Source organism: Dryobates pubescens, chromosome 6 (genome assembly GCF_014839835.1).
Source record: "Dryobates pubescens isolate bDryPub1 chromosome 6, bDryPub1.pri, whole genome shotgun sequence".
Taxonomy (NCBI): domain Eukaryota; kingdom Metazoa; phylum Chordata; class Aves; order Piciformes; family Picidae; genus Dryobates; species Dryobates pubescens.
Genome location: NC_071617.1, coordinates 42,053,605 through 42,066,136, shown reverse-complemented (window position 1 = coordinate 42,066,136; position 12,532 = coordinate 42,053,605). Strand labels below are relative to the sequence as shown.

Sequence of the window (12,532 nt, the reverse complement as noted above, 5' to 3'; positions counted from 1 at the left end):
GGATGAATCCCAGAGGAGATCTCCATCTCTTGATGGAGTACCACCAAGCAGGAATGGAACTTGGCAGCATATTTGGGGCTGCTAGTGGGCAAAGAGACCAGCAAGATAGCTCAAGCACCATCTAGCCCAGTAAGCCAGCAGGGGACACACACTAAGTTCCTTCCCATCTCTGGCCCTGAGATTACTGAGTGCTTCCTAGTTTTATTGACAGGTGACAGTGACTGCCTCTCTGAGAAAGCTTTTGTGTCCCCTGATCTGGGGCTGGGGGCAAGCTCTGAGGAGGCTGTCTTGTCCCCCAAGGCTGAGTGCAGGCTCTCCCTGCTGGGCTTGGTGAGGGATGGGGATGTGCTGGAGCAAATTTTGACATTTGCTCAGCTCATGAGGCTATTTGTTTTCCACTTTGCTGGGCTGTAAACAAGCATGTGTCCAGCTGAGAGAAGTGGTAGGCTCCATCCTGCCTGCTTGCCTCTGCCCACAGAGGGCAGAAAGCCTACAGAAGGTGTGGGCAAACTGAGGACATGGTCACTATTAGGCCAAGTGCCTGGACTGAAGGCAAGTGGGACCAAGGCTTGGCAGGTAAGAGGCAGAGAGAAGCTGCTCCTAGCCTGATGCCATGGTCAGATCTGCTGTGAGCTGTGGTGATGACTCCTGTGCTGGTGGTGGCTGGGCACCGTGCAGCAGAGCAGCATGGGGCACTGGCATGTGGGAGCAGAGCTGCTGCCCATGGCAGCATTCAGGTACACAGCTGGGCTTGAGGCAGAGTTAGACACCCCATCTGTCTTGTAGAGAAAGACACAGTCTGTCCACATTGTGTGTCCCCCCCAATATTTCAGTATGGGAGAGGGATGTGATTAAGCAAGATGGTGTAATGAATTGGATGTGAAGTTGGCAAAAAGCCCAAGGACTCACGATAATTCTCTTTCAAATGCCAGAGTCTGAACCCTCCCCCTGCTCTGCTCTGGCTGCATAGTGGATGGGCCTTTGTTCTTTTGAGATAGCATACATTTAATGTTGTGCAGCATGGAAATGTGGTTGTTTTTTTTTCCCTTCCTTTTTTGAATTCCTTGAACCACATCCTGTGGTCCATGCATAGAAAGCCTGTTCATGGTCACAAACAACCTCTGAGGGAATTTTCCATGAAAAAGGGCGGCAGGATTTTGTTTCAAACACACAGCATCAAAGATGGAAGACTTATATCATTCATCTCTATGTGCCAATGCTTTCTCTAATTAGACTGTGGATCAAATGAGCAAAAGAACTCAAGCATGGCTCCACTGCAAGTCTGCTCCTACCATATCACCATCTGCTCTCTGTATACACAGACAGGTGGGGATATGCTGGAGAGAATGAGCTGGAGCTGTAGTTTGCCTGCCTTCCTCCCATTAGCACACTCATTCCTCATCACAACACAGACGTGGCCATACCGTTGCATTTAGCTCACTGCTTGCATGCCCCAGGTCTCCCTGCCCAGCATGTGCCCCTGCAGGGGTTCAGCCACGTGTCCACTCACTTTGCCCCTTTGTGTTGCTGCTTTGCTAGTCCATTCTCTCAATCTCAAAATTGATATGAATGCCAAACAGGGCAGATAGTGATGGATCATAGATCAATCTGTGACTGGTTTTGCCATGTCAGGGGATGTTGCTTCAAGCCCATCCTCATTTGATGGTCATTTAAGGGGGCGGGGGGGAAGGAAATATATCTGTTTCTTTGATTCTTTTAAATCCACAGTAAAATCCAAATAAAATTCCCTGTAGCCAGATATAAGTAAATTTCATAAGTTGCTGTAGAGGAAACATTGCCTATCAAAACTTACCATGTTGCTGTTTATATCCCCAGAAAGTCCTAGCTGCAACAGGGAACTGGAGGCTTTGATTCTGCTAATCCCTTTCACTATAGCCTCCCCACTGTAATGACACTGAAAGACTGTGTCCCACAACAATTAGCCAGCCTGTAGCACAGCACTGAATGTGCTCAGTATCTCCCTAAAGCCCAGAAGGATACTTCATGAGTAGAGGTGAGATAGTGGTGCTTTCCAAACTCTGTCCAGGACTGTTTTCTTGCTATTGATAATCTTTATGAACCCTCCCACTTAAAAGGTACTGAAGTGATGGCTATAGGAAAGGGGCTGTGTACTGACCCTGTGACTGGCCACAAGGGCCACTGCACACCAAGCTGAGATCACTTAAAGATGTGTAGAGAGAAAGGGTTTCTGTGATCAGGAATGGAAAGCAGCCAAGAAACTTTAATTGTCTTACTCCACGTATGTTAATGTACAAAGCGTCATTAGATACTGTGAAAGAGTAAATACACCCTGTCACAGCAGGAAGATAACTTTGCATTCCTAGAAACTGTGAGTCAGTACAAGCTGATATTATTTCTCTATCTGTGCTCTGATTATTTTTCTACCCTCTGCTTTCTAGCTCTCAGAGCAATAACTTTCCCCCACAGCACTGTAACTGAGAATATCAGCCTGACACTGACTGCTATTCATTAGCATCCATTTGAATAAGACAGCGAGAGACCTGTGTTTGTTGTGGGGATTATGAACAGTAATAGATTCTTTCTGGGGACTGTCATTTGCTCCTGGGATTTGCCTGCATGAGACTTTGGGCTTTTAGTTTGTAATCAGTGGTGTTAATGCTAAACCATGCTTAAAGAAGTTGCCCAGGGCCCCTCTTAGAAAGGTAAGAGCTCTTTTCTCCCTGGCCCAAGTTTAGCCCTCATACTGGGTCTGCAATTGACTCTGCCAGGCTACACATGGTCTCAGTCCTCTTCACACTGTGTATCTCTTTCCATCCACTGAACCTCCCTTGCCATGAACTGGCTTCTTCTTCTTATCTCAGGTTGTCTTGCCTAGAGTTTGAAATGCCAAAGAAATTTCCACATAGGCTGTCAGCCCTGGCTTCCCAAATCTAAACTGGGGCTGCAGCCAGGATTTCTTACAGATAACTGGCCTCCTGAGATTGCCCCATGCTGGAGCACAGGTGCTGCAGAAGCACAGCAGGAAGTCACAGTAAGATGGGGCTGCATGCAAACCTACACCAGCACATCTTCTGTCTGTGGATCCCAACAGCCTTCCCCACCCACCCCAAAGAGTGCCGCTGCACTTGGCACAGCGCCCTGTCTCTCGGCGTGCAGTGTCATCTTCCCTTTGCTTCCTAGCCACTCTAGCTGCCTGCTTCCCATCTGAGATGCATAAACTGAGCTGTGCCTCAGCCTTTCCATATCCCATCACCCCACACTAACCACTGCCAGCTGCCCCTGCAGAGCTCTTGAGGAAAACTCTACCTTGCCTTCCATCCCACACAGACTGTGCCCATGGCCCTGCCCCGGGAGACCCTGCCTCTCTCCCAGTGTTTCCTGTGCTGGCTCTTCTCTATCTACACTGCTATTCAATGCAACAGTGAAGTCCCCATCCTGTGGAAACTGAGAGAAGACCTTTTCTTGTTGTGAGAAGGTAACATTTAAAGGCATCCCTTGGGCTACTCTATCTGGCAGCCCAGCTGGTGCTCTTTTGTGTGAGTGCCACTCTTTAGAAATGCCAGCTCTGGTATTAAAGGCAGCCAGCAGAAGGTACGGCTTACTCTCCCTGTATCTGATTGCTCATCACTCATCACTGGCCTTTATTCTCCCTTTTGATTGGGAAGAAGGAATAATACAGATTACAAGACAAATGCAAAGATTGCCTTGTGTGAGGAGAGGTAACAACAGGATTGCTGGTGTCCTGGGATTTCCCTTGTGTTTGTCTCTCAGGTCAGATGGAGAGATTTGGCAGCAGATGGATGGCCAGTGTTTGTGTGTGCCTCACCAGCAGGTGCCCAGTGGAAATGCCAGGCACCTCACTTGGGAAGATGGGGAAGGGTTGACAATGACAGAAATAGGTGACAAAATTGGCCAGCTAGATTTAACTCTTGATACAGGAAACTAGGCATGACTGTAGCATAAAACCAGGCAAAAGGAAAAGCTGCAGCAGCTGGCACTTGAGAATGTCTCACATGGGCCTTCCACATCTCCACCAACACAGGCATGGGGATTGGAGAGCAGGTCTCATTTTGGTTCTTATTCAGAACAAAGGAAGAGCAGAAGAGCTCAGGCACATCTGTTCCCTAGTGTCATCTTGCTCAGGTCTTATTAAATGTTTGCTGTGTTTCTGAGTTCCCCTCTAAATTAGTGTTATTATCCTTCTTGGTTATCATCATCATCATATCATCTCAGCAGGTAAAAACAGTTTGCTGATGATCTTGAAGGTCTCTTCCAACCTGATCTATTCTATTCTATTCTATTCTATTCTATTCTATTCTATTCTATTCTATTCTGTTCTATTCTATTCTATTCTATTCTATTCTATGTGGCAAGCAAGTTCACAGCTGTGGACATCCCACACATGCATGGACCATGCATTGGTTATCTCCTGAGAAGTGGAATTTGAATATATAGTGTAGGAGCACCTTGCAAGCATCAGGTGGCTGATTGGGTCTGAACTTGTTTAACATGCTGAAAGCTAGGTAGGGAATGAAGACAGTTAATAAGGCATTGTCTCAGTCCAGAGAGGGAAAGAGACTCAGTTCTTTTGAATATTCCTGAGTTATGAAACTAGAGGCACGAGCGAGGCCAAAATATCAACAGCCAGGCTATTTATTAACAGAATAAAGTGGATGGAACAGAAGGGGAGCGAGAAAACAGGGAGTGAGAGGGAGAATAGGGAGAGAGAAGAGGAAAGGAATTATATTACCACACCCCTCACACCCCAAGACAGTTTGAGTCTGTGAAGGAAAGGTGCTGCAGCTTTGGATATAGAGGAGGGGAGAAGGTTCCTCTTGATCTGCTTCTTCCAGGCTACCTGCTGATGTCTCTGTCATTTTTCTCTCCTGGTATTCTCTCTGTTTATCTTCAGAGCAGCGTTGCCCCAGGCTTTTCCTTCTCTCCTGTTTTCCTTCTCAGCAGCATTGTCCAGGTCTTTTCCTTCAGTGTTTTCCTTCTCCTATGTTTTCCTTCTACCGAGCCAGTAGTTGCTCAGATCTTTAATACAGTTTTTAGGTATGCATATTCCAGAGAGTATCTCTGCCCATTTCCAGGACAGCTGCAATCGTTATCTATGCACCTTCCCAAGAGTCGTTCCAGTGGCTCTGCCCGATACACATCAGCTACTGTCTGGGCCAGCAGCAAAGGGGATTTTATCTTTGTTGAGTCACATCAAGAGAGACAAGATTTAGTCTCTCACAGGCATGAGATGTGTATTGCTAGACTGCATGTGAATTCAACAGGAGCTACAGATGTCAGTATCTACATAGGCTCTACCTTCTTTGTTTAGCCTGAGACTTAATCTATGGATTTTCATGACTGTACGTGGAATCCTAGAACAACATTTTATTTTAGGGCAGTAAGCTTCCCCTTGGAAAACACAGTACCCTGCCCCACTTGTACCATCACACAGCTGGCTTCTGGGGTCAGACTGAAAAAAAAGGGGAGATAAAAAAGCTCTGCACAGTTGGAAAGATGTCTTGGAGCTTTCTATAGTCAGGGGCTGTAAGGGTTTCTGGCTCTGTCTGGAGCTTAGATCTGAAGGTTTATTTCCAAGAATCTCCATAACAGGCTGCACACCCTTAAATTTGACTGGCAGCCTGTGGCAGACTGACACATTGTAGAAGTGTAGAACAAGTGCACAATTTCTAACATCTACAACAGTGTAGCCCTAGATCAGATGAAGCAGAGACTTCATCCCTGTTTAATCTGAAGTCCTGGACACTGTGCCATGGCTCTCAGAAGCATATTCTCAGTGACAGCATTACTAGGAGAGGGAGGTGGTGTGGCTCTTACCCAGCCTCAGGAAGGCTCTGTAGCTGTAATGGTTTAGCACAAGGGCTAACCTGCCTGTTCCCCAGCACAAAAGTGAAGAGTAACACACACAACTCAGGGTCGAGATAAAAAGATAAGAGTTTAATATAACATGAGATATCATAAGCACAATGCATAATTACCTTAGCTAGTAATCTAATTAACATAAAAATACAATGCCTATCTTAGCTATTTGCAGAAGTGCAGTGAAATACACGGGGGGGGAGGGGAACCCAACAAAAAAAAAAGCCAGCATAAACCAGAAAACCAAAGCCAGCAGCTAGCTGACTCCCACCCGCTCCCCTGCCATGCCTGCAGAAACAGCCAACACCCAAGAACCTGGAAACCAGAAGCAGCAACCAGAACAGGAAGGCTCGAGGTGAGGAGAAAGTTCTTCACTGAGAGAGTCATTCCTCATTGGAATGTGCTGCCCAGGGAGGTGGTGGAGTCACCGTCCCTGGAGGTGTTCAAAGAGGGGATTGGACGTGGCACTTGGTGCCATGGTCTAGTCACGAGGTCTGTGGTGACAGGTTGGACTTGATGATCTTTGAGGTCTCTTCCAACCTTGGTGATACTGTGATACTGTGATTACAGCATGGTATGAATAACAGCAGCAGGTTCAACTCAATCCGTGACAGTAGCATAATAAGGATTGAAGACAGGGCTGTGAGTTCTACCTCCCCTTCACAACTCCAATTTATAAGACAGTCATGGGCTTGCTGTTCATCTGTTTTGACCTTCAGTTTTCCATGTGTAGACAGAGGTAGTGAAACACTGCATGCAGGTGGCAGATAAGGGAGCTTCCCTTCCAATTGCAAACCATTTGAAGGACATCTGCTTGTGGTGAATGTTGTTCTATTAGGGAATTTGATTCAGAGGCCAAAAGACTGAAACTTTTTTCCCTGGTGCTGCAAGAAAGCGAAGCTGTCAGATAGGTCACATTCAGGCTTAGGCTGGGTTTAGGCCAGGCATTCACATCAGTGCTTTGGGGGTACTAATCTGCATTCCAGATGCTTCTCTGGGTCTTCTTCTCTCTCTCCTTCACACTTTATCTTTTTCACTGAAACAAAAAGTTGGCTGAGTGGATTACTAAGAAGAGGCTACAGGATGACCATCTGAGATAGTTTTATTCATGGATGGAGGGCAGGGGACTGTGACACTGTTTTCAAAGTGAGAAAATTGTTGGCTGTGGTTTGATAGCAGACAAACCTTTTGGGGGGGTTGTGATTTTTCTTTTAAAGAACTTGATGCTCATTCACAGAGTGTTTGTGTCCCTCTGAAAATATGGGGCTGGGATGGTACAGACACCATTGCACAGGCAATGCTTCCCAGCACCAGCAAAGAACAGCTGCTCATTCACAGGCTGCTTCCAGGACACGAGGCAGTTGAGAACACAGGTCATATTTCTGCACCTGATGGCCAGGGCCTGGGAAGAAAAAGCTGCATAACATGCATTAGGTGTTAGTGATGAATGTGGAGAGGCAAACATATATTCTGGGCTCCACAGTTCAGGTGGAATGTACAATAACTGCTGTCGCTCCAATGAAAGGATGTCAGGATGTTCAAGGGCCAGAAGAGAAGCTGAGGAAGCTGGACGCTCAGTCTGATAAAGAGGAGCCCAAGGCATCACCAAATGATGGGAGGGAAATGTCAAAGATCAGTACTGTTTGACAGTATGAGAACAGCACAACTGGTAGCACTGGAGGCTCATACTAAACATCAGGAAGGGTTGATTTCCTCAGGAGATTTCAAGACTTGGCCAGGCAAAGCCATGCTCTATCCTCGCATAGAGCGGAAGACAGTTTCAGGCAGCAGGTTGTGTAGGATGCCTCTGGAAGTCCCTTGCAGCTGGGATTTCTGCCACCCCCTTCTTACGCCACCCCAGCCATGACAGACTGTTGCTTCTCTGCCCTGTCTTCTCCTGTGTCTTCATCTGGGTCTGTGTGCTCACTTGGACAGCCAGACGGATGAAATATTGCCAGTGGCACTCACCCATCAATCTGGGAGAAAGCTGTCTGTCTCCAGAGGTTACTGCTGAGGTTCTGCAGGCTGTCCCCAGGCTGACTGGGCATACAGCTGCAGCTCGAGGCTGAGCCCCAGAGCTATGCCAAGAGCACAGCAGTGCACAGTTTCTCTCTTCCAGGCTCCCTGAACCTACTGGTTCGTGTGCGGAACAAGCGCGCCATTGACACCCAGGTTTGGTCGCTCAGCGGGAACCGAGGCAACATGTGGCAGCAAGCACACGTGCCCATCAACCCACCAGGGCCCTTCCAGGTAAGTCAGGTACACAGGCAGAGAGCCACCTGCCTCCTGGCCATGTGCCATGGGCTGCAGGAGACTTCCCAAAAGACAACTGCCTCTGTAGCACAAAGGCTGAGAGGGCACTGGGAGCTCTTCACCCTTGGAGTCACTGGGGCAAGGAAGCATTTGGTGGGTGCTCAGAAATCAAATCCACTTCCCCCTGAGGCCACCCACAATTGTTACATGCAAGTGCCAGTTTGGCACTTGGCCAGTCAGGTGTTCTGATTATTGCTGGTCTGGAAAGTGCTTTCCAAAGAGCTCCTTCTGCTACCAAGTCTGTGTGACTGTTCCCTTGATCATCTCTGGGTGCTGGCCTGTTGACATAAAGTGACTTTGAGCAGTAGAGGTTTCATTTAGCTGCAAGAGCCTACCTCCATTGTCCCCTTGATTCAGGACTGTAGAACATCTTGTGAGTATGAGGTGGGCAGTCTGTATATGCTGATTGAGTCACTTGTGTGAACCCAGGAAGCGGGGTGCTTTGTTCCTGGATGTTTTATTGGTGACTTTTTAGCCCAATGTGCTACTTTGCCATTGTAGGGTTGTTTGAGAGAGCTGAGTCTGTGCATGGTGGTGAGTTGTGGCACTGTGGCCAAATGTCCAACATGGGTTTGGGTACTTAAAAATAGTAAATAAGAATTTAGTTACTCTTGAATGCACTGTTCAGTATTGGGTGGTTTGTTAGTGTAGGACACTTAATAAAGCAGAACTCTACATGCACATTTATTACTCTCCAGTCAGCACACAGGGGCTGGTGCCATAAGCAGTGGAGTCCAGCTCTTCAGATCCTGGGCCCCATGCTCTTTAATATCTTTATCAATGATCTGGATCAGGGTATTGAGTCCATCATCAGTAAGTTGGCAGATGACACCAAGGTGGGAGCAGGTGTTGGTGTGTTAGAGGGTAGGAGAGCTCTGCAGAGGGACCTTGACAGCCTGGACAAACGGGCAGAGTCAAACAGCGTGCGATTTAACACATCTAAGTGCCAGGTTCTATACATTGGCCACAACAACCCCATGCAGTGCTACAGGCTGGGGTCAGAGTGCCTGGGGAGCAGCCAGGCAGAAAGGGACCTGGGGGTACTGGTTGACAGCTGGCTGAATGTGAGCCAACAGTGTGCCCAGGTGACCAAGAAGGCCAAGGGCATCCTGGCCTGCATTAAGAATAGTGTGGCCATCAGGAGCAGGGAAGTCATTGTGCCCCTGGACTCAGCACTGGTTAGGCCACACCTTGAGTCCTGTGTCCAGTTCTGGGCCCCTCAATTTAAGAAGGACATCGAGACTCTTGAACGTGTCCAGAGAAGGGCAACGAGGCTGAGGAGAGTCCTTGAGCACAGCCCTATGAGGAGAGGCTGAGGAAGCTGGGGTTGCTTAGCCTGGAGAAGAGGAGGAGGTCTCAGGGGAGACCTTCTTGCTGTCTCCAGCTACCTGGAGGGAGGTTGTAGCCAGGTGGGGACTGGTCTCTTCCCTCAGGCAACCTGTGACAGAACGAGAGGACGCAGTCTCAAGCTCCACCAGGGGAGGTTTAGGATGGATGTTAGGAAGAAGTTCTTCATAGTGATTGGCCATTGGAATGGGCTGTCCATGAAGGTGGTGGAGTCACCATCTCTGGAGGTGTTCAGGAAGAGACTGGATGGGGTGCTTGGTTTAGTTGATTAGATAGTGTTGGATGATAGGTTGGACTCGATGATCTCAAAGGTCTTTTCCAACCTGGTTAATTCTGTTCTATTCTATTCTATAAGTACTGGAGAAACAGGAAGGAATCATTCATTTGGGGCCCTGATAAGACTGAGTTTGTGTCCTGATCACCTCTGCATAGCCTCACAGTATGTCAAGGGGCCCCCACAACTGCAGCCTCACAATGGGGCTCTGTCTGTGCTCTGCTTGCAGATCATCTTCGAAGGCGTGCGGGGCACAAGCTACGAGGGGGACATTGCCATTGATGATGTCACTCTGAAAAAGGGGGACTGTCCAAGGAAGCCAATTGGACCGAATAAGGGTGAGAGTATGTGTGCCTCAGAGGAAAATGAGTCAGTGGGAGCACCCATGAATGCATGTGCTAAGGATGTGCGTAGCACAGAGCACGTGGCTGTGTTGGTGGGACTCAACAGGGTGGTAACTGTCAGCAGAAGTCAGCAGAGGAGCTATCAGACTCTTGAATTTGTTCTTTATAGTCATGAGATAGGAAGAGCTCAGAGGAACCTTGTAAGGACTGTGCTGCCAGATACCAGTATGCTGAAATCTGCACCAGTATGTTTTCTTGGGGTGTCACCCCCAAGCAGCCGCAGGCTTCTGCAATATCTTATTTCCTGAACCTCCTAGGAATGGGAGCTTTAGAAAGAGAAAGGCCTTCTGCATGCTTTAATGGCCTCTGTAGTATTAAGTCAGTCCTTCCCCAAGGTAAAAATCTGCCTTTTGGGGCCTGCAGACAGGGAGAGTTGGACTTCTTCCCATTGCCCTGTAAAGAGAGAGGCACAGTCAGGGTATTGTACATGCAGGATAGGAACAAAGTAGACAAGCTGCATGTCAGCTCTTTCCTGATCCTGACAGTGAGAGCTTGAGCTAAATCAAACCAACCCCTTTCTAGTCCATCCACATCATCCTGGTGTCAGCATTGCAGAAATGGAGACAATCCCACTCTCACTGAGGTGCACCACAGGCTGAAGCACAGCAAGTTGCATAAGCAGTACATAAGCAATAATCTTTGTTTGGGAGTCACTGGTGTGCTCTGTACCTTAGTCCTGCCTGTGTCCTCAATAGCATGCCTTAAGTGAGGAGGAGAGCAGATACTCAGAGTACGCAAACCAGAGCCAGGCAGGCACTTGTGAGCATGGTTCAATTTATTCATCTTTGACAGAAAAATGGTTTGCTGAGGAAGAGTCGTTTTCACCAATTTTCTGAACTCCAAAGGTGAAGCATAAAACAAAGCATCAGAAAAGTCATAACACCTGACAAACTTCAAAACTACAGGTGCAGTTAAGGTCTGTTTTGATCTAGGACTGCCCAGCTGTAACCAAACGTGGCAGTTTAGGCTGGGCGCTTCCTTCTGCTGCATCCAGACGAGATACACCTCTGGTGCCCGGGGTGTGCGGGCACCCCAGTGGGTGGACACAGGAAGCTGTGTATTTCATACCCATAATGTCCTGCTCCCTGTAAATCTATCAGCAAGGTCTCACACTTCCTCTTTCTTCCCTCACTCAGGCCCTCTTGGGCCTGGCTAGGCCTGATGCCAGGAAGAGAAGGGGGAAGGACAATCTCAGATCTGGCCAGTTGAGATTAGCCTAACAGTGGAGGGGGGGAAGAAAGAGCCCTTTGGGTGTACCCTCAGGTAGGGAGATGGGGAATGCTGTGAGGGACTGTGTGCTTTGGGGTCCTTTTTGTCACCATGCTGGTAGCTTCTGTAAAACACTTTACTGCTTTTCCATTTAAATTTTCCATCACTTCTGCAATCCATTTGTATGAGTCTCATTTTTTTTCTGTCCTGGTGGAAGGCAGGAGAGGATCTGGCCTTCCAACCTGGCACACCAAAACATAAGCAGAACCTTTTATTTGCCTTAAGTTGAATCTTCTGGGGTAGAAAGAAGATTTGGATTGCAAAAGTAACTAAGATTCACTTTTTTTTCTCCTGTATTGGAAAAGAAATAAATTTTGGAAGCCTTAAGAATGTCCAGGGAAATATTTTCCAATAGGTGTGGGGGGTGATTCAAGGTGGGAGTAGAGGCTAAGACACTGACGTGTGCTGATGTGTTTGCTCAAGTCTGGCTCTGTCCCATCACTAACTCTTGTCTCTCTTCTCGGCCAGCAGCAGTTGCTCTTCCAGGAAGTGGTGTCCCAGCCCTGCACAGCCCTTGTCTTTGCGGCCCATTGACTTTCTTCCTTTACGTGCTGCTCAGATGATGGCAAGTGAGCGCTCCTGTCTCCGGACTGAGATATTCCTGCTCCTTTCCTACTCAGCCACCTCTGCTCCTTTTCCTCCCTCCTCACTGGCACACCAAAGTGTCCATATGTTACCAAAGACTGACAGGCGTGACCATGCAAAGGGATCTGGTTCAGAACCAGAGCACTCCTTGAGAAAGTCATAATGTCTTGAACAAAACTAAAACAAAGAGATACAGACATGTTTTGTTAAAGCAAGTGCACGAGAGAGAAAGTGAGAGAGAGAGAGAGAGCAAAGAAGGAAAGAAACAGAAACACACTGAAGGATTGAAAGTGAAAAAGAAAGACTGAAGAAATGTGAAGAACAAAGGAGTTTCAAAAGCCCCCCATGGTTCCTTGAGAATATGCCAGGCAGGACTTCCTCAGGGAAGTGGGAACTTGTTTTAAACAAACAAACAAAAATATATTAAAGCACAAATTTCTACCAGAACAGTTACCTTCTTTACTGCAGAACCCCCAGCCTA

The 12,532-nt window shown here is 47.7% G+C and overlaps 1 protein-coding gene across 1 annotated transcript in view; it reads left to right on the top strand.

Moving 5' to 3' along the window:
- The window catches only part of MDGA1 (MAM domain containing glycosylphosphatidylinositol anchor 1), a 120,367-nt gene extending 108,057 nt beyond the window's left edge, over window positions 1-12,310 (top strand). Inside the window, exons 15-17 of the mRNA XM_054162297.1 lie at window positions 7,979-8,109; window positions 10,023-10,131; window positions 11,938-12,310. Of these exons, the coding sequence (XP_054018272.1) occupies window positions 7,979-8,109; window positions 10,023-10,131; window positions 11,938-12,029 (332 nt within the window). The 3' untranslated portion in view covers window positions 12,030-12,310. The remainder of the gene's footprint in view (window positions 1-7,978; window positions 8,110-10,022; window positions 10,132-11,937) is intronic.
- Window positions 12,311-12,532: the final 222 nt, after the last annotated feature.